A 20,771-nucleotide genomic window follows, 5' to 3' on the forward strand; every position below is an offset into this window, starting at 1 on the left:
CATCATGCGGAAGAAGCGGGCTGACCGCAACTTCCGTTCAATGTCGGCGAGGTCAGAAATATTTTTTACGTCAACGTCAAGAACACGCATGTGCGTCTTCTTTCAAAAGGGAGAGGACGGCCTTTCAATGGAAGATGTCTGAGCTGATCCCGGGGGATGAAAATCTTTAAACATTATTGGGGGTCCTCAATATGAAGACGGTGGAGAAAGCGACCACCCGGGTGAGACCTGGACCGGGGCGAACCTCTGCTGTCCCTGCCATCACTTTATTGATCATTTCATTTATCTTTGTGTCCGGCACGACTCGGGTGGTCAGGCGGTCGCTGATGTTGTTCTGAATGTGATAAAATAAAGGGCCTTCTTCTTTGTCTTGCTCTAATGACCTCATCTTTCCAGACCTTGAGTCGATCATCACCTTGCTGCATAAGCAGACATTGCACTTTGTGTTCAGGGTTGTTTTTTCCCAAACAGATTCCAGGCCTTGCCCCGTTTGCCCCGTTTGCCCCGTTTGCCCCCCGCCCCTCACCAGCCGCAGTTCCGCGGTTCGCCGCTAGAGGGCGCTGATCCCCCCGAGCCCGTGTGTGGCGCCGGCCGCGGGTCGCACGAAGAAGACGCGGCGGCAGCAGAAGAAGCGGACGGCGATGCGGTTCCTGTCACAGTGCGCAAATGCGCATTCAACAGTTCGGACCGACGGCCAGGAATAGGGAGCGGACGGGAGGCGGCGGGCCGGTGGACGACACGGAGGGCCGGAAGAGGAAGCAGGGCGTCAGGGCGAAGACAGACGCGCCGCGGAGGGTCTGCCACGCCGCAGGTGAGCCGGACCGGACCCGGGCGGACAGCCGGTCGGGCCCGGCGGGCTCCGGAGCCCCGACACCAAACGCACACAACTCCGGACCTCCACGGAACCCACTAGTGACTCTCCACGGAGCGGCTGTCCCGCGAACAGCCCGTGTAAACAAACCCCCCCCCCTCCCGTCCCCCAAGGACGACCGGCCGAACCGACCGGTACCCCCCCACACCCCCGCGGTCCGCGCAGACCGTCCAGTCCGCCCGGAGCCGCCGCTAAAAACGAGGGATTTTTGAACGGAGTTCGGCGTGACACGACGGGAGGCGGCTAACCGGGCCGAGCTTCCGGGGGCCAGGAGGAGTTTGAACCTGGCGTCCCGCCCCGGCAGCTCCCCCCCGGCACCGGAAACCCCGCTAACGTTAGCTAGGCGTCGTTAGCCCCGCGTCTCCCGGGCTCGGCTAACAGCCGGAACTCTGCGCGAAGTCAACGTCGTGCGAACCGGACGGCGCAAAGATGGCGCCTCCAGGTGAGCGGCGGCCGGTTCCCGACGTCGCTCCGCCCGCAGACGTCGGGAGCAGCCCGGGCAGGACTTAGACGGGCCCCGCTACGGCTCCGGCTAACTGCTGCCGCGGACACGCCCACCGACACGTGATTTCCCCAAAGCGTTGCTTTCACTTGTCAGAGTTCTGTTAGAAGGTCAGAGGGTCAGAAGTCCTCGGCTCTTCCGGGCTCTTCCGGGCTCTTCCGGGCTCCTCCGGGCTCCTCCGAGCCTCTCCGGGCTCCGCTGGGCTCCACTGGGCTCTTCCGGGCTCCTCCGGGCTCCTCTGAGCTCTGCTGGGCTCCTCTGGGCTTGTCCAGGCTCTCCAAAACACGTCCTGCCCTGACAAGAAGCTCCATGCTCATTTTCTGCGTCAGACTTGCGTTCCAGGTGATATTTGTGGTGAGAAGGCAGGTGAGCCTTCAGGAGGTCGTGGTTCAGAAGGACGAGGCCGCTGAGAAGGTCCGAGCGGCGCGGCGCAGTAGGTAGAGCGATGGTCTTTCCCGGTCGGACGCCCGGCTCGTCCTCGTGTGTCCGAGCGAGACGCTGAAGCCCCAACTGCTCCCCCGGCAGCCGACTGCTCATGGTTCCTCCACGACGCGTTTCCCCACGAGGGATTAACAAAGTGTAAATGATTATTGTGCGCTGACCTCCCGCTCTCTCCCCAGCCGCCATGGTGGGTGAACGTCGCCACGGGAACCTGCTGGTGCAGCTGGGCCCGCGGCTGCAGGCGTACCCCGAGGAGCTGATCCGCCAGCGCCGCACCCACGACGGCCAGACGGAGTACCTGATCCGGTGGAGCCTGGTGACCGTGGACGACGGCTCTGGCGTGGGGGGCGCGGGCGGCGAGGCCGGCGGGACCGGCGGCGGCGGCTCCGGCGTGGGCGCGGGCGGCTCCGGCGGCTCCGCCTCCGGAGAGGTCAAACCGGACGACATCCTCATGTGGATGTCCACCGAGGACGTGTACGCCAACTGCCCCACGCTGCTGGGCAAGAGGAAGGCGGACTCGCAGCGCCTGCAGGCGCAGGAGAAGCGTCATCCCGGAGAGGCCCAGGAGGCGGGGCCCGGGGGCGGCGCCGAGTTCCCCGCCGACGTCACCTTCGACGAGATGGAGCTGCTGGACATGAAGGAGGACGTCAAGAACCTGGTTTGTCGCGCCAGGAAGCAGATGGAGAAGAAGAGCGACTACTCCATCAGCATCACGCACACCATCCACGTCCTGAGCGCCTACGCCAGCATCGGCTCCCTGGTCGGCGTCTTCAAGGAGACGGGGGCCCTCAACCTGCTGATGGAGCTGCTGTGCAACAAGGAGACGCAGACCAGGCGCAGCGCCGGCAAGATGCTGAGGGCGCTGGCGTCCCACGACGCAGGTAAGGTGCTCGGCTGGGCGCCGACATCCCGGAGCATGTAGCTCGTCCTGCGGGGTGTGTTTGGGGCGGGTGGCGGCGGGAGGGGGCCGGAGGACCTGAGGAGGCCTTCGGAAGAGCTTCAGGAAGACGGCGCGTTAGCTGATGACAAGGAGAGCGAAGGTTCTCCGGGCTCACGCAGAGGGGAACCTGGGGGAAGACAGGGCTGCCGTCAAACTCCGGAGGCAGCTCAGGCATCTGATGAGATGACGACGCTACACTTAGGCGGCGCTCTCTGATTGGTTGGCGGGCCTCGTTCGTCGCGGCGTGAGAGCGGGTGGTCCGGAGCTCGGGCCGGCGAAGCGGCACCGGTCTTGTCTGGTCCCAGCAGCAGCAGGCGGGTGCAGAAGGTTTCGGATGGTGGATCGGGTCGTATCTTTGCCTCGGCTGCAGCTCCGGAGCAGAGCTGGCAGAAGAGCGAGCGGACGGTCGCACCGGAGCCGCTCTCAGGGCTTCCTGTCGTCCGCAGGAAGTCGCGCGTACGTGCTGCTGTCCCTCAGCCAGCAGGACGGCATCGAGCAGCACATGGACTTCGACAACCGCTACACGCTGCTGGAGCTCTTCGCCGAGACCACGTCCTCCGAGGAGCACGGCATCTCCTTCGAGGGGATCCACCTGCCGCAGGTAAGCCCCGCCCCCGCCGTGGCGCCGTGTCCCTCAGGCGGGAGCTTCACCGCGTCTCCTGGTGTCCAGATCCCCGGGAAGCTGCTCTTCTCCCTGGTGAAGCGTTACCTGTGCGTCACCTCGCTGATGGACAAGCTGAACACGGCGGGGGCGGAGTCGAGCTCTGAGCGTCCGGAAGGCCCCGCCCCCGCCCCGCCCTCCGCCGCCAACCATCAGAGCGAGCGGCTCCGCCTGCAGTGCGAGTTCGACTTCACCATGGCGATGGCCAACCTCATCTCGGAGCTGGTGCGGGTGATGGGCTGGGACCGCAACCGCCGGTCCCCCCACGCCTCGCCGCCGGGAGGGGGCGGAGCCTACGGCAAGGAGGCGGGGGAGGCCGACGCCCACCCGGTGCTCAGGTCCATCTTCCAGCCTCGCTTTTGCACCTCGCCCGTCACGCTGGCGACCGCGTCGGCCGGCGCCGCCCCCGCGGTCACGGCTAAGAAGAAGGCGGGGAACGCCTTCAAGACGCGGTCGGACTTCGCCAGCCGCTCGGCCTACGTGGAGTACGTGCAGGACAGCCTGAAGAGCGGCATGCTGGTCCGCATGCTGGAGGACTACGAGGAGGTCAGCGCCGGCGACGAGGGAGAGTTCCGCTACAGCAACGACGGCTCGCCGCCCGTCCAGGTGAGACCCCCGCCGGCCCGGTCGGGACCCGGGACGGGGATCGGACACGGTCTGATCCGTCCCCCGTATTGAACGTCAGGTCTACTGGAACTCCCTGGCCATGACCTACTGGGTCCACTGGCATATGGTGGAGATCCTGGGCACCGGCGGGGGCGGCCAGGTGGAGAAGGAGACGCAGGAGAAGGCGTCCACTCTGACGGAGGCCATCAAGCTGACCACGGGTAGGAGCCCCTCTCCGCCCCTCCTCCCTCTTTCTGCAGGCTGACCTTCTCCTCCTCCGACGCAGTGAGCCAGACCTTCTTCTGCAAGCCGCCGGGAGGCCTCTACTCGCTGCCCTACCTGCCCGAGGGCCCGCAGGCGGAGCCGGCCACGCTGAGCAGAGCCGAGTGGTGGGAGGTCCTCTTCTTCATCAAGAAGCTGGAGAGCAAGCAGCAGCGGGAGGTCGGCGGCCTCCTGCTGCACAGCCTGGATGACCAGGTGGGACGACTTTGACCGCGTCCGGCCTCGGACCGGAGGCGCCAGGCTTCCTGACCGTGTCCCCTCTGCCCGCCTCCAGGAGGCGGAGCTTGACGACGCCGCCCTGATCAGCCTGAACGTCCCCGGAGACGCGGCCAGGAAGATCCTCCACTACCTGAAGCAGAAGCTCCCGTCGTCCTGTCTGAGCGACCTGCTCTGTTCCCGCGCCTTTTCTAAGCGCTACCTGCGGCGTGGAGGAGGAAGCCTGGAGGACGAGGAGCTGCTGGGTGAGACTCCCCGAGGACCACCCGAGGACCCCGAGGACCCCTGACGCCCCTCTGACGCCCCCCTGACGCCCCTCTGACGCCCCTCTGACGCCCCTCTGACGCCCCCCTGACGCCCTCTGCTTGTGTCTCCAGCTGAAGGCTCATCCTGTCTGCACGGCCTGGCCGGAGGAGCGGGCCAGAGCTCGGCCTCTTCGGCCGCCGCCTCCTCGTCCTCGCCGATGGGCTCGGTCTCCAAGAAGGCCAAGAAGGAGCTGGCTGTGGACTCCAGCTGCAGCAGCCCGGAGACGGAGAGCGAGCTGCCCAAAGAGGACGCCAGCAAGTACCCCGAAGGCCTGGAGGAGCGCATGAAGAGTGAGCAGACCGGCGTCACCCCAGCCACCTCCGCTGTCGATGGGAAGATAGTCATAGAATTATTGATAATATCATGTATGGATCCCTTGCGGGATGTTCTTCTGTGCATTGAGCCCGTCATGGATGCGCCATGAGCGAGGTGTCCGGGGAGGTCTGGCAGAGATGCCCCGACGCCTCCAGACGGGGACGAGACCTCGAGGGTCTTCGGGAGCCGAAGTGTTGAAGATGTCTGTGACGTCACGTCCTTCTGTGTCCGCCAGTGTTCAACACCCCGCGGGTCCTCGGCAAGAAGACCGTGCTGGAGAAGGTGGGCGAGGTGGCGGACGTCCTGAGGAAGGGAAGCGGCGGCTCGGACCCTGTGCAGCAGCTCGCCGCCGTCCTCTTCATCATCAGGTTGCTGGAGGACAACGTGTCCCAGGAGAAGAACTCCACGAGGAGCGACTCCGCCCAGACCATACGGTGAGACAACCCGGAGAAATCTGTTCCGCCATCACTTCAGTGGAGTCATGATCTGCAGGTCTGTCCCTCAAGCCGCCTCTCCTCCTCCTCCTGACCTTTGACCTCTCCAACAGGGACAAGGTGCTGAAGCTTCTGGTGGAGCTGCTGGCCTCCTCCTGCAGGAACGTGGTCATCTCCGCGCTGCGCCTCACCCACCTGCTGATGCTGCGGTACGAGTGGAGGGTGTCCTTCGCCACGGAGGGCGGCGTCAAAGCCATCCTGACCTGCATGCAGGAGATGCCCGGCAACGCGCCGCTGCAGCAGCTGGCGCTGGCGGTGAGACCTCCTCGGGGCCGGGGCTTCACTCCTCACGCCTACAGACGGGACCTGGGCTATCGGCCCGCCGGCCGGCCGGCCAGGCTATCTCAGGCTACGTCAGGCTACATCAGGCTACGTCAGGGTCCTTCTGGTCCTTCGAACACCGCCTGACTCCTCCTGGAGGGATCCACCACCCCCTCAGACCTACGTCTTAATCCTCTGCAGGGTCACGGTTTGGCCCTGGAGGCTGAGGCCTCTTTGGATGATGATGATGATGATAATAATGATTTTATGAGGAATGATATTATGAGGAGTAATATTACAGTAACTCAATAATAATGAGTAGTTATGTGTAATGTTTAGTAACTCAGTGATAATGAATGGATGATCATGATGATGACACTCATCAGTTAACTATCATTATTAGCCGTCGATGATTAATACATGAATAGTAATTGTGATAGGAAAGAGTTCTGTCCCATCAGAGTTCTGTGTGAAGGAGTGGACGTTAGTATCGTCCCGTGTCGAAGTGTGTGTGTGTGGAGAAGCCTCTCCGTCAGATGTTGCCCTGCAGAGGCGCCCGCCGACCACCGGCTCTGAGGTGTGATTTGTCTCGTCAGACCCTGAAGGTCATCACGGGGGCCAGCAAGTACTACCTCCGCAGCGTGGGCAGCAGCCTGCCGCTGTCCGAGTCCGGCGCCCAGATGATGCTGGAGATCTTCGCCAGCATCGGCTCGGCGACGCCCGAAGGCTCGCGGGGCCTGCTGGCCGCCGTCCCCGCCGCCATCGACCTCATGCTGAAGACCAAAGGGTAGGTGGCGCGGGACCGCGTCCCGCCGGCCGGGAGGATCCAGTCCTGAAGCTCCGTCTGATGTTTCCGCAGCTGCACGCTGTCGGTACGCACCGGCCTGCTGGTCGTCATCATGCTCATCTCCAACCACAAGAGCCTGGCCGAGCAGCTGGTGGCCTGCGGCGTCATCTCCACCCTCAAAGACTGCCTGAAGCTGTCCCAGGTGGAGGCCATGCTGGCCGTCATCGCCCTCAACCGCATCTCCACCGTGCACAAGCTGGAGATCGAAGGTGCGTTGCCTTGGCGTTCCGCCCCTCCTGGTGGACCCACCCGAGGGCTCCCGACCTCCTGTCACTTTTCAAATTAAAAGCGTGCCGTGACCACCGTCGGGGTCGACGTGACGACGAGCGTCCGACCCGTCCGAGCGCCCGCGTGTCTTCTCCTTCCCTCAGTGTCTCCGGAGCAGCTGGACTTCAAGGAGCTTCAGATGTTGGTGGTCAGTCTGAAGGAACTCGCCACCAAGGATGTCATCCAGACGCTGGAGCAGCTGCTGTGCGACGACACCTCCCAGCAGGAGGAGGAGCGCAGTCAGGTAGGAACGCTCGGGACCGTCCGGTCCTCCTGGAGACGACCTGCCGGTCGCCAGGAGGGACGGAGACCTCCAGCGGAGAGGGATGAACACGACCACGCCGTGTCCTCCTGCTGCGCTGGGATCAGGAGGACGAGCCTGCGGAGAAGCGGCGGCGCCACAGAGTGTTTGTGTCCCGCCGGCAGAAGAAGTGAAGTTCTTGTCCGGCGTTCCAGGTGACCCGCAGCCGTGACACGTACCAGGACCTGGTCCGTCTGATGGAGCAGCACCGAGCCGACCGGACCGTCCAGCTCTCCATCCTCAGGTACTCCTCGGAGGCGGCGCCCGGAGGTTGAGGGACCCGGTCCGAGGTCTCCTCGGTGCCGAACCCGCGCGGCTAGTGGTTTCTGGCCAACCGCGACTCGGGAACGGCTCCTCAGAGGTTCTCCGGTGATCCTCCTCGGAGCAGCTCCGGGTCCTTGAGAGGTCACCTGACCTCCTGCAGGGATGCGGACTCCTCCCGCCGGCACCCCGATGTAGGAGGAGCCGGCGGCGGCCGTTCCCGCCAGCCGGCGGACGTCCGAAGGTCCCGTGGTCTTCTCTGTCTGAGCTCTGCTCTCGCGGTGCTTCTTTCCCGCAGGATCCTGAACAAGTTCCTGGACAACTACGAGGAGGACGTGCTGCCGTGGCACGAGAGCATCGAGCCCTGCCTGTCCTCCATGATGGCCTTCGTCAACGACCGCGAGGTGAGGCCTCACCGGACGCCGCCGCCGCCGGAAGCCACCTCAGGTGGACTCACCGACCTCCCCGTGCCGTTGCCGCAGGCGGCGCAGCTGTTCGTCCGCTTCCTGCACCGCCTGGCGTCCCTGAACAAGGACTACGCCGTGGTGATGTGTCGCCTGGGCACCAAGGAGGCCCTGGTGAAGGCCCTGGACAAGCACAGCACCAGCCTGCTGCTGGTCACCGAGCTGCGGGACCTGATCGCCGACTGCGAGAAGTACGCCAGCCTCTACAAGAAGATGACCACCAGCGTGCTGGCCGGCTGCATCCAGGTACGGGACGCCGGCGCCCGCCTGCTCGGGTCAGAGGTGGTTCTGGAGAAGGAGGGTCTCCTCGGGGTGGAGGTCTGACGGTGGGGTGACCTCCACCCTGCAAGAGGTGCCTCTCTGGCCCGGAGGTGTGAAGCCGCTGTGGGCCCGGGAAGGTTCTCCGCTCTGGGCGTCCCACCGCTGCCCTCAGCTGTGGAGAAGAGCGAGCAGCTCTTCTGCCCGGTGAAGGTCTTCTCGGTCCTGAGCGTGTGCTTCCTGTGGCAGATGGTCCTGGGTCAGATCGAGGAGCACCGCCGCAGTCACCAGCCCATCAACATCCCCTTCTTCGACGTGTTCCTGAAGAACCTGTGCCAAGGTGCGTTTGAGGGAGCGCCGCCGCGACCCGCACACCCAAGGGGTTTTCATATCCCGCCGGAGGACGAAGACCCCGAAGATCTGATCCTCCCGTGGTAACCCCCGGGAGCTCCGTGCGCTGACGGTGCCCCTGGTTGTTTGGCGCTCAGGTTCCAGCGTGGAGCTGAAGGAGGACAAGTGCTGGGAGAAGGTGGACGTGTCCTCCAACCACCATCGAGCCAACAAGCTGACCGACAAGAACCCCAAAACCTACTGGGAGTCCAACGGCTGCACCGGGTCCCACTTCATCAACATCTTCATGCACAAAGGCGTGGTCATCCGGTACGTCTGGCGAGAGCCTCCTCGGCGCCGCCTCCGACCCGGTCTGACCCGGTTCCTCTGGCGTTGCAGGCAGCTGGCCATCCTGGTGGCCAGCGAGGACTCCAGCTACATGCCGGCCCGGGTTCTGGTTCTGGGAGGAGACGATCCCGGCAACATCGGCACGGAGCTCAACACGGTGGGTATCTTGGAGAGGACCCGGGACCTCCGCGGTCCGGTCTGAGGTCCTGGTTTGGAGGTGTTCTTCTCAAAGCGCCGCCTCCGTTAACCGTGATCTCGTCTCCGCAGGTGAACGTGACGCCGTCGGCCAACAGGGTGGTTCTTCTGGAGAACATGACCAGGTTCTGGTCCGTCATCCAGATCAGGATCAAGAGGTGTCAGCAGGTCAGAGCCGCTTCTTCCGTGGGGTCGCGACCCGGCCCCTCGCATCGCTCCGCCTCCTGGAATAGCCCCGCCCTTCCTCTGACTCCGCCCCCTCCCGCAGGGCGGCATTGACACGCGGGTCCACGGCTTCGAGATCCTGGGCCCCAAGCCCACCTTCTGGCCCGTGTTCAAGGAGCAGCTGTGCTGCAGGACCTTCCTCTTCTACAGCACCAAAGCCCACACCTGGTGCCAGGAGGTGTCCGAGGACCGGACGCAGCTGCTGCAGCTCTTCAACAAGTACCGGCGCACGCACGTGCAACATCGCCATGACACCTCAGCATCGCAGGACACTCATGCTGTGTGTGTGTGTGTGTGTGTGTGTGTGTGTGTGTGTGTGTGTGTGTGTGTGTGTGTGTGTGTGTGTGTGTGTGTGTGTGTGTGTGTGTGTGTGTGTGTGTGTGTGTGTGTGTGTGTGTGTGTGTGTGTGTGTGTGTGTGTGTGTGTGTGTGTGTGTGTGTGTGTGTGTGTGCAGACTGAACACAGCTCTGAGACACGAGCAGATGTTTGCAGATCGGTTCCTCCCGGACGCCGAGGCGGCCAAGGCTCTGGGTCAGACCTGCTGGGAAGCTCTGATCACGCCCATCGTGAGGAGCATCACGCTGTCCGGTACGCGCACATACAAACGTACGTACGTGCACGCGCCCCGTCCCCTGACGGTGTGTGCGCTCCTCCGCAGAGAGCTCGTCCTCCAGCCCGCTGTCGTGGCTCCTCAGCGAGTACCTGGACAACTCGGAGTCGGCTCGCCGCTGCAGAGGCCGGGCGGCCATCTTTAACTCGCGCGTGCGGAGGCTCACGCACCTGCTGGTGCACGTGGACACCAACCGGACGGACGGCGGGGAGCTGAAGCCGCCCGTGAAGTCGAGTGAGTGCGAGACCCCGGGAGCGCCGGGACCTTGTGCGGGAGGGGGGCCGGGGCCCGGGAAGCTCTGCCTCCGTGTTGATGGACTTTATTGTGTCTCCAGAAGGTCTCAACAGAAGCAAAGAGCTGAAGAGTAAGTAGAGCTTTGCTCAGCGGTCCAGCTGCCGCCGCCGCCTTCTGCTCGCATCCCCTGGGCTGAGGAGGCCAGCACGGCGCCCCCTGCAGGCCTGCCTGTTGTCTCTTTTGTTTTGGAATGCATTTGTCTTCTGGACGCGTCCGGCAGGAGCTTCCTGGTGGCTCCGCCTCAGACGGTCTCCTCGCCCGCTCCGTCGTGTTCTCGCTCCGTCCGGTCGTTCCCACCGGCGGGATGCGTCCGAAGGAGCCGAGCGCCCGCGGACCTTCGCCGGCGCCCTCAAACCCAACGGTCTTCCGATCCAACCGGGGCCTCCGTGTTTGGAGTCCAAGCCGCAGAAGGTCCGCCCATCTCTGTTTGGGATCCTCCCGCCGGTGCAGACGCTGGTCTTCTGGACCGGGCCCGTCAGGAGCCCAGCCGTGCAGGGCCGGACCACTCGGCGCTGATGGAATCTGGCTCTGCCGCTGTTCTTGGTGGAGCTCCAGGAGCACCTGAGGTGGGGGAGACGGTGAAGCTCTGAAAACCCGACCGTTGGGTGAGAGGAGGTCGCAGCTCGCCAGGACCTCTGGGGAGCAGGAGGTGGTGGAGGTCAGACGGAGCTGGACCAGGAGCAGCCAGCAGTGAGCGTGATGCTGCTTTTTAGTGGTGCTGCTGCAGGTGAGGACCTGTGGCGTGTGGTTCCACCGCAGGAGAACCCTCCCCTGACGAGGGCTTCTTCAGATTCACCGGAGCTTCCCGGTGTCCTCGGCCCTCTGTACTTGGAGTGTCACAGGGCTGCCACCGTGCTCTGCTGGACCTTCACTTGGAAGCTCAGCATCTCCTTCCACTATTCTGTGGACATCACTTACTTGAAGGTCCTACGCTGCTCTCAGAGGTTTCTTCTGGGTTCCTCCGCTGGTTTTCCAGCCACCTTCCACTGAAATTCCAGTGAGATCTCCAGCTGTCTTTGTTCACCGGAGTCAGAGTGCAGAAGTAGTTCCAGGACATCGTTGGTTAAACGCCATCCAGCAGGTCCAAACAGCCTCGAGACTTTCCCCTGTCAAAGTCCAGGTGTTGGCACCGTTCCTCCTGGTGGTCCAGGTGTTGGCACTGTTCCTCCTGGTGGTCCAGGTCCTGCTTGTGCCTGGTGTGACCCCCGTTCAGCAGCGTATCTTCCCCCTGCTGGCTGAGCAGCTCTGAGCGCAGGAAGTCTCAGCGTGACCTCCTGGATGGATGGATGGATGGATGGATGGATGGTGGTCCACATAGGAGGTCTTCCTCCACCCTCCTGTGGGAGATGAGTGTAGTCCTCCCTCACGGCTCTCCTGACCCCTCAGGTTCTTGTGCTCCTGGACGCGTCCCGATGCTCGTGTCCGAACGGCCGTCTCCGTGAATGTCGGGTGCTGTGATTGGCTCGCCGCATGCGTCCGTGCATGTTCCCGTCGCCCGTCCTCCTCGCCAGCCACCATCTGACCTTCTGAGCGGAGCCTTTGCCCCGGCGGCTCGCGGGGAACCCGGAGGCGAAGGGACGTCTCCGTCTTACCTCCGAGGACGGAGCGGACCTTCACCCCGACCGTCTGACGTGTCTTCCAGATGGTAAGGAGACCAAAAACAAAGAGGGTTCCGCCGCGTCCTCGTCCTCGTCGTCCTCCTCGGTCAAACCCAAGGCGAAGAGCGGCGGCAGCATCGCGGACATCGCCCTCTGCTGGCAGGGAGTGGTGCAGCGGCAGGTCAGAACCCCCCGCAGATCCTCCTCTGCCCGGCGCCGCCGCGGAGCCGTGGTTAAAACGCTGTCCCGCAGGTGAAGAAGTTCCTGGAGTCCGGCTGCGGCCCGCCCGACTTTGTGGAGCGTTACAGGGGCCTGTACCTGCGGCTGAAGAACGCCATGGAGGAGCTGTTCGGGCAGCAGACGGCCTTCGTCCTCGCGCTCCGCCACGGGTTCTCCGCCGCCCTGGTCCAGCTGTCCATCCTCAGAGCCATGCATGTAAGACCTCCTCAGGAGAGCCGCCCGGGAGCCCCGCGGGCGGTTCCCCTCGGTAAAGCCGGCGTCTTGTCGGCGCAGGTGAGCGAGCGTTTCGCCCAGTACATCGACCAGATGATCCAGGCGGGCGGCGCCTCCTCGGGCAGCTCCGAGACCCAGGAGAGGCTCCAGCAGTTCCTGGAGCCCATGCTCTTCCTGTCCGGCCTGGAGCTCGCCAACACTTTCGAGCACTTCTACAGGTGAGCGCACGTCTCCCGCGGCGGCGGCGTCCGGCCGCGGCTCATCCCCGACCTCCGACCCCGCAGGTACTACCTGGGGGACCGGCTGCTGGCCCGGGGAAACATCTGGCTGGAGAGCGCCGTGGTGGAGCAGATCGGCAGCTGCTTCCCCAGCCGCTTCCCTCAGCAGATGCTGAAGAACCTGAGCGAGTCGGCCGAGCTGCAGCAGGAGTTCCACCTGTACCGTCTGCAGCAGCTGGACCGCAGCCTGCAGCACCACGACCAGGTCGCACACGCACACACACACACACACACGGTCGGAGGCTTTCGGCTGACCACGACCGCTGGAACCTTCTTGTCTCGCCGCAGCTGATGGCGGAGGAGTGGCCCGAGTCAGAGGAAGAGGCCGAGGTCCAGGTTCTGGTTCTGTCTCCTCGCTGCTGGAACGTCTCCTCGCTCTGCTTCCTGGAAGAGCCGGCCAAACATCTCCCCACGGAGCTCTGCTCCTATCTCCACCAGTTCACCCAGTTCTACACCCACAGTGAGCAGCACCTTCTCACCTTCTGACCTTCACAACTATTGAACCATGACATTGTCAGCATGGCAACATAATGAGATAGAAGGTCCTGTCTGCACTGATCTCAGACCAGGAGAACTGTGTGTGTGTGTGTGTGTGTAGGTCAGTCCCTGTACAGTGTGAGTCACTCCCAGCCGCGGCGTCTAATGTGGACGTGGCTGGGCCACGCCGAGCTACAGTTGGGCCAGCTGACGCTTCACGTCTCCACGCTGCAGATGTTCATCCTGCTGCACTTCAACAGCCAGGAGGTGGCACACACACACACACACACTAACCCTAACACACACTACTGTCATAGGGGTGAGTGAGTGAGGTCTGCAGCAGCAGATGAATCCAGGCGGACGTGACATTGACACGTGGGTGTGTTTCCGTGGCCACACTGATGTAACTTTCCACGGAGGCCGAGCGAGGAGCTGCTCCTCCAGCTCAGGAACGTGGACGCCGTGAAGGCTCCTTGGCGGAGGAGTAATGTCCGTGTCTCTACAGGAGGTCGGCGTGGACGTCCTTCTGCGGGCCAGCGGGCTCTCCTCCGCCGTCCTCCTGCACGCTCTGCTGCCGCTCATCCAGGAGGGAGGACCTCTCACCTGTAGCTGCACAGAAGATCCCGCCCAAGGTCGGTGACTGACACACACACATACACACACACACACACACACACACACACACACACACACACACACTCCTCCCTGACCCCCGTCCCCATGCTCAGGTGTGCTGCGGCTGAATGAGCGTCTGGGGGAAGGTGCGGAGGAAGCCTGCCTCCACCTGCTGCCCCGCCAGATGTACCTGAACGTGGACGAGGACGCGGCCGGAACCCTGGAGAGGAAGAGGAACTTCATCTACTGCCTGATCGTCCACATCATGAAGAAGGAGAAGGAGATGCACATCGACAACCTGGTCTTCAAGGTCAGAGGTCGAGCGGTCGAGGGACGCCGACCGGTCCGACCCGGATCTGCGTCCTCTGCCGGAGAAGACGCGTCCGACCTTGTTTGCCCGCAGGTCCTGGACTCGTGTCAGAAGCAGGAGAACCTGCAGCCTCAGGGCGCCGGGCGCTTCAGCTGCAGCACGGGGGACGTGCTGTCCTGCATCATGCACGTCATCGGCAAGGGCTACGTGCGCCGCAACGACGACAACCCGCACATCGTGGAATTTGTGGCCGAGGACCCGTCCACGCCGCAGAAGGGCCAGGCCCAGTTCTCCTTTGGACGCACCGAGGTCCACAAGGACGCCGCCGACAGCAGGTGACCTCCTCGGCAGCAGGCGGCTCCGAGGTGTGGAAGAGCGGCTGTCTAAAAGCTGTGTGTGTGTGTGTGTGTGTGTGTGTGTGTGTGTGTGTGTGTGTGTGTGTGTGTGTGTGTGTGTCCAGTCTTCTCCCGCTGCCGCAGCTCTTGGAGGACGGGGTTCTGGACACGGTCCTGTTCTCCATGGGGCGGACCATGACGCAGGAGGAGGTCCGCCAGCTGATGCGGACCACCGTGCAACAGGTTGGTGCCGTATGAGCGCAGGTCCCGGGGTGACCCGGGCCGCCGTGACCTCAGCGCGCGCCCCCGTGTGCCCCCAGGTCTCTGGGACCCTGAGCCTGGACCCGGACCGGGCCGAGCACCTCCTGGTCCACTGCAAGTGGAACGTGGACCTCCTGGTGCAGCGCTACGCCGACGACCCCGAAGCCCTCATCGTGGCCGCCGGCCTGGAGACGGGCGGGCCGCCGCCGCCGCCGGCCCCGACCCCCACCTGCCCCGTGTGCCTGGTGCCCCGCAGCCCCGAGGAGGACGACGTGCCCCCCCTCTGCTGCATGCACTACTGCTGCAGGGTCAGCCCGTCTCCATGGCAACGCCCAGAACACACCGTCTGAGCACGCCTGTAATGTGTGTATGCGTGTGTGCGCAGTCATGCTGGCAGGAGTACCTGACGTCTCGGATCGAGCAGAACATGGTGATGAGCTGCAACTGTCCGTTCACCTACTGCCAGGCCCAGCCCACCTCCCGCTTCTTCCTCAGCATCATCGACGACAAGGACACGGTCGCCAAGGTAACGTGACACACCTGCGAGAAGGTCCCGCTTCGCCTCCGCCGGGTTTGCGAGGAGTTGTGTTTGTGGAGAAGTGTCCGAAGGTCCGAAGGGACCTCCTCTAAGGTCCGGCCGTCTGCCCGCAGTACGAGAAGGCCCTGCTGCGCGGCTACGTGGAGAGCTGCTCCAACCTCACCTGGTGCACCAACCCCCAGGGCTGCGACCAGATCCTCTGCAAGGACAACATGGGCAGCATGGGCACCTGCTCCAAATGCTGCTGGTCCTCCTGCTTCAGCTGCAACTTCCCCGAGGTCTCACACACACACACACACACACACACACACACACACACACACACACACACACTGTTTGGTGTCTGCTGTGGGTCCCACCCGTCATCCTTGGAGCTGGAAGGTCCTGGTGTTTTTAAAATCAACACCAGTCTCTGGTTAGCTATTAGCATGTAGCATCTTCTGTGTGTGTGTGTGTGTGTGTGTGTGTGTGTGTGTGTGTGTGTGTGTGTGTGTGTACCTAGGCCCACTACCCCGCCAGCTGCAGTCACATGTCCCAGTGGATGGACGACGGCGGCTTCTACGAGGGGATGAGCGTAGAGGCTCAGAGCAAACATCTGGCCAAGCTGATCTCCAAGCGCTGCCCGAGCTGCCAGGCTCAGATCGAGAAGAACGAAGGCTGCCTGCAGTAGGTCTTCGGCCCGTCGGCTCCGCCCCCTCCCGCCGTCGCCGCCCTAACCCCGCCTCCTCTGCTCACAGCATGACCTGCGCCAAGTGCAACCACGGCTTCTGCTGGCGCTGCCTCAAACCGTGGAAGCCCACGCACAAGGACTACTACAACTGCTCGGCCATGGTGGGTCTTCTGCGCTGGGGGGGGGGAGGTACTAGCAGGAGAACGGCGGGAGGTGAAACATCAGCCAGTAAACATCTCCAGAGGAGGTGCTGCTCTCTGGTCCAGGTGTGGGTCAGGGTCAGGTCTCCTTCAGGTGAGCGTCCGCTCAAGGATGCTTCTCTTCCAGGTGAGTAAAGCGGCCCGTCAGGAGAAGAAGTTCCAGGACTACAACGAGAGGTGCACCTTCCACCACCAGGCCAAGGTACGCCACCTCCTACGGGACGGAGGAGCTTCACATCGGCCTCGCCGCTCCTCGGCGGGAAGCTCCTTCTCATCTGCGGCCTCTGCCTTGCAGGACTTCGCCATCAACCTGGAGAACAAAGTGTCGGCCATCAACGAAGCTCTGCAGATGAAGTCTCTGACCTTCGTCATCGACGCCTGCAAGGTGCTCGCTCAGGCCCGGAAGGTAAGGACCGCCCCGGGAGGTCAGGCCCCGGAGGTCCCGATCCTGACCGGGCCCCGGCGTCCGTCCGCAGGTGCTGGCCTACTCCTGCGTCTACAGCTACTACAACCACGAGACGGAGAAGATGGACGTGATGGAGCAGCAGACGGAGGCCCTGGACCTCCACACCACCGCTCTGCAGATCCTCCTGGGTGAGTTTCCTGCCGCGGCCTCCGCGCTCCGGGCGGGTTGACCTCTGACCCCTGGCCGCTGTGTTTCAGAGGAGACCCTGCTGCAGTGCACGGACCTGGCCTCCTGCGTGCGCCTCCTGAAACCAGAACATCTCAACACCGGGCTGGAGCTCATCCGTCGCATCCGGGAGCGCCTGCTGGCCATCCTGCAGCACTCCACCCAGGTGACCCTCTGTGAGGAGCTTGGAGAAGGTCCACGGCTCTGAGCCGTCTCTGAGCCGGCTCCAGCTGTGGAGCACATCAAACATCTAAATCAAGCAGCTGGAGGTTTGGGGGCCAGATGACATTACCTTCTAGATGACATTACCTTCTAGATGACATTACCTTCCAGATGACATTACCTTCCAGATGACATTACCTTCCAGATGACATTACCTTCTAGATGACATTACCTTCCAGATGACATTACCTTCTAGATGACATTACCTTCCAGTCATTTGCAGACGCTTTTATCCAAAGCCTCTTACAAAAAGTGCAATTCAGCCACCGAAGATCCGAAGTACCAGTGATCAGAAGTCAGAAGTGACCTCTCAACCAAAGAGCCATCTCAGAACCGTATACATACATACATTTTATCCTTATTTATTTAGTTAGTTAGTTAGTTAGTTATTTTTTGGGGGGTTGGGGATTAAGTGTGATAAATAGGGTAGTGCTTGGTGAAGAGGTACATGTTCAGCTCACGGCAGAAGATGGGCAGTGACCCCGATGTTCTGACCTTTTTTTGGGAGTTGGTCTCCACCGCCGAGGAGCCGAGACCCAGAAGATCCGAGACCAGTTGGATCTGCAGCCGGGGCTCTGAGTGATGGGCGGACGGTCGCCCAGAGGTGGCAGATCGGAGGGGACGGGAAGGGACGAGTGGCTGGACCTGATCCTGGAGATAAGACGAGCCGTCCCGTTCACCGGCCGGTAGACGAGCACCAGGGTCTTGGACTTGATGCTACCGGGAGCCGGTGAAGGACATCAGAAGGGGAGTGTGTGGGAGAATCTGAGAGGGTTGAACACCAGGAGGGCTGCTGCTTTCTGAAGAAGCTCCAGAGGCCTGATGGTCACCCCTGGGGCTCCGGAAGGAGGGAGGTGCAGTGGTCCAGACCAGAGATGACTAGAGCCTGGATGAGTATCTGCACCGTATCCTCTGAGGAATCTGTGGATCTTCCTGATGTTGTGAAGGAGGAACCTGCAGGAACGTGCGACCGCTGCGACGTTTGTGAGAACAGCAGCTGGTCGTCCAGGACCACACCTGGGTTTCTCACCGTTATGGTTGGCCTGACCATGTGATGACCAGGTCTCTGTGTGGACAACCTTTGCCCTGGAGAAAGAGCAGCTCAGTCTTGTCTAGATCAGGTTTTGGGGGCCCAATGTAGGTTTGAGGGCCAGATGTAGGGTCATTGAGAGGTTACATCTCCAATGGGAGGATCCATCTGCTCCAACTGTGGAGAACGTTTCAGAACGGTTCTTCCCAGTTTGAGGAGTCGCGGATTCAAAACGGGTTCTTCTGCAACCCCATCTGCTCTGGATTTATCTTCACCAGACCAGAGGTCCAGCAGCCTCCGGCCTGGACCGGGAGTGACATTTCCATGTCTACCTGCCCAAAGGTGCCCATCGCTGTGGCGTCTGGTGGCCTCGCCTTGTGCTTCTAAGATGGACCCTTCTTGGTTCCGGACCAGCAGGGTGGTGGACCTGGTTCCTACTATTCATCGGACCTCCGTCAGAGCGTAGACCCGGATCCAGTGCGGTGACAAACGAGACCGTCAGCTCTTGGCTCGGTTCTGGTTTCCGGGTCCCGAAGGTGACGGCGACCCGGAGGTTCTGTCATGGCGGTCGCTCCAGAGGAACCGGCCACCGTCGGTCCTGTCGCTGGACAGATGTGGTCCACACTGGACCCGCTTGAAGGACCGGAGGCAAACTCGTGGAGGAGACCCGTCCGTCCGCCCAAACGGAACCTGAACACCCAGTGTTTGAAAGAAGGTTCACCCACAAAACCAGGAGCGGGTTCAGAGGGAGGGCCCTTCAAGGGCTGCTCCAGGAACAGGATGTTGACTGAGGTGGTCCTGTCTTCTTCTCTGTCCAGGACTTCAGGGTGGGCTTTCAGTCCAAGAGCGTCCAGGACCCCGAGTCCGCTCCCATCTCCGAGCTCACCGACCACAGTCACGCCAACCAAATGTGAGTAGAACCGGACGTTCCTCGGGACGTTCCTCGGGACGTTCCTCGGGACGTTCCTCGGGACGCTCCTCGGGACGCTCCTCGGGACGCTCCTCGGGACGTTCCTCGGGACGCTCCTCGGGACGTTCCTCGGGACGCTCCTCGGGACGTTCCTCGGGACGTTCCTCGGGACGCTCCTCGGGACGCTCCTCGGGACGCTCCTCGGGACGTTCCTCGGGACGTTCCTCGGGACGCTCCTCGGGACGCTCCTCGGGACGCTCCTCGGGACGCTCCTCGGGACGTTCCTCGGGACGTTCCTCGGGACGCTCCTCGGGACGCTCCTCGGGACGTTCCTCGGGACGTTCCTCGGGACGTTCCTCGGGAAGTTCCTCGGGACGCTCCTCGAGACGTTCCCCGGGACGCTCCTCGGATCCAGGTGGGTCTCCCAGGTCCTCGTGCTGAACCGTGTCCCATGTCCTCAGGCCCAAGTCTGACTCGGGAGACTCGGACAACAACAACTGCGCCGGCGAGGAGGGCGGCGAGGACGGCGAGGACGACGACGACGAGTACGACGAAGAGTACGTCCCCGAGTGGCACGAGGACTACGACGACGACGACATCGACGACGACGACTTCTTCTCCGACGACGACGAGTCCGAGAACCTGGAGAGGGACTTCAGCCCGTTCGACTGAGCCGCCCCTCGGCCACCTCACGCTAGCTTCTCTACTTCCTGTCTTTACCTTCTGCCACCGTGAAGTCCAGAAGGGAGAAGGTGCACAGCCCGAGTGCCATCTGGCCTCCACCTTCTCCTCCTCCAACCTGCTCTCCGTTCGTGTCCGGACTTTGCTCTCTGGTTTTTATTTCCCTGAAGATGGAGTTCCACCATCCAGGATGAAGAGGTGTCGCTTTTAACCTCTGACCTTCCTCCTCCCGTGGAGGTCCGGGTCGTGGACCTGCTCTGCTGTCGGTCGGATCACGTTTTGCCTCATCGTGGCTTCGCTCGCCTTCGTCTGACAGGAGAGGTTTTTTACGTCGGAAGGTTCTGACCAGCCGGTCTCCGGACGTGGACCTGAAGATGCAGACAGATGTTCTCTCAGTTACCCATATGTTGATCTTCTACCATGGTTTCTGTTTCCCGGTTGGAGTTGAGCAACTTCAACTCGCAAAAATAAATAAAGCTTTTTCTGCTGCATCGAACCGCCGGCGGCGTCTTCAGTCTTCTCCGCTCCGGTACGGCCGAGGGCTTCAACTCTCCGAGATGTTGGTGGCGCCCCGACGCCCTGGTGCCGGCCACGGATCGGCCACCAAACCGCAGGAGAAGACCGATGCCCGTCTGCGGCCTCCCGAGGACCTCGGCAGAACCCGGGCTTCTGTGTCCCTCGACCTCCTGGCGCTTTCATGTGTCAACACTGAGGGAAAACACATGGTTTGAAGAACGTCAGAGGAACCTGGTCCAGATTCTGAGGAGAATGTAGTTGTTTAAGATATCTTATACAACCAGGAGGACCCGGATACTGCAGAACTCCTGCAGGTCCAGGAGGGCCGTGTGATTAGAGTCCCAGGGAACCTGAGGTCACCTCAGCAGAACCTGCGGGGTCAGATGGTCCTACCAGGACCTGGGTTCCTCGGAGAAGACCTGCTGCAGTGACGCCCTCCGGGCGACAGATGGCGGTAGTGAGCCGGTCGGCGGCCGCCGGGGAGAACAAGAAGAAGAAGCAGCGGCAGCGGCTTCCGCCTCCCTTCGGCTCTGGAGACCGAGACAAACGGGAAGATCGCCGGTCCCGGAGCTTCAGGAGGTCTGACGGGGCTCCCGGTCCGGTTCTCCGCAAGGTCTGCGGGCGTTCCCGGTCCTTCAGGAGTTCTGCAGGAGTCCTCGGTCCTGGACCTTCAGGAGATCTACCGTAACCCCCTGTCGGGAGGCGGTCTCAGCGGCTCGTCCCGTGCTAGCCTAGCGTAGCCTAGCCAAGC

At 62.6% G+C, this 20,771-nt stretch overlaps 1 protein-coding gene across 5 annotated transcripts; it reads left to right on the forward strand.

The window, feature by feature from the left end:
- The first annotated feature begins 628 nt into the window (after positions 1-628).
- cul9 (cullin 9) lies at positions 629-20,000 on the forward strand. Of its 5 annotated transcripts, XM_086176060.1 has the most exons (45): positions 629-811; positions 1,994-2,695; positions 3,201-3,355; positions 3,425-4,021; positions 4,101-4,242; positions 4,308-4,498; positions 4,578-4,764; positions 4,897-5,115; positions 5,376-5,574; positions 5,688-5,889; positions 6,492-6,682; positions 6,755-6,951; positions 7,114-7,253; positions 7,466-7,554; positions 7,870-7,975; positions 8,054-8,281; positions 8,543-8,633; positions 8,782-8,953; positions 9,023-9,128; positions 9,239-9,334; positions 9,435-9,610; positions 9,846-9,979; positions 10,050-10,235; positions 10,336-10,365; positions 11,938-12,074; positions 12,146-12,328; positions 12,407-12,564; positions 12,631-12,829; positions 12,913-13,084; positions 13,223-13,368; positions 13,607-13,733; positions 13,830-14,026; positions 14,120-14,361; positions 14,487-14,604; positions 14,682-14,930; positions 15,008-15,148; positions 15,274-15,438; positions 15,663-15,826; positions 15,898-15,991; positions 16,158-16,232; positions 16,326-16,436; positions 16,507-16,624; positions 16,694-16,827; positions 18,732-18,823; positions 19,285-20,000. In XM_086176060.1, the coding sequence occupies exons 1-45, from the start codon at positions 667-669 to the stop codon at positions 19,493-19,495; spliced, it is 7,914 nt and encodes a 2,637-aa protein (XP_086032186.1). In that variant the 5' UTR covers positions 629-666; the 3' UTR covers positions 19,496-20,000. The 5 variants fall into 5 exon arrangements, with proteins under 5 accessions (XP_086032186.1, XP_086032163.1, XP_086032171.1 ...); XM_086176037.1 differs by having other exon boundaries at positions 13,830-14,361; XM_086176045.1 differs by having other exon boundaries at positions 10,339-10,365; positions 13,830-14,361.
- Positions 20,001-20,771: the final 771 nt, after the last annotated feature.

This window comes from Fistularia commersonii, chromosome 2, assembly GCF_037954325.1.
Source record: "Fistularia commersonii isolate RoL2024-O1a breed Wild chromosome 2, RoL_Fcom_v1.0, whole genome shotgun sequence".
Classification (NCBI taxonomy): Eukaryota; Metazoa; Chordata; class Actinopteri; order Syngnathiformes; family Fistulariidae; genus Fistularia; species Fistularia commersonii.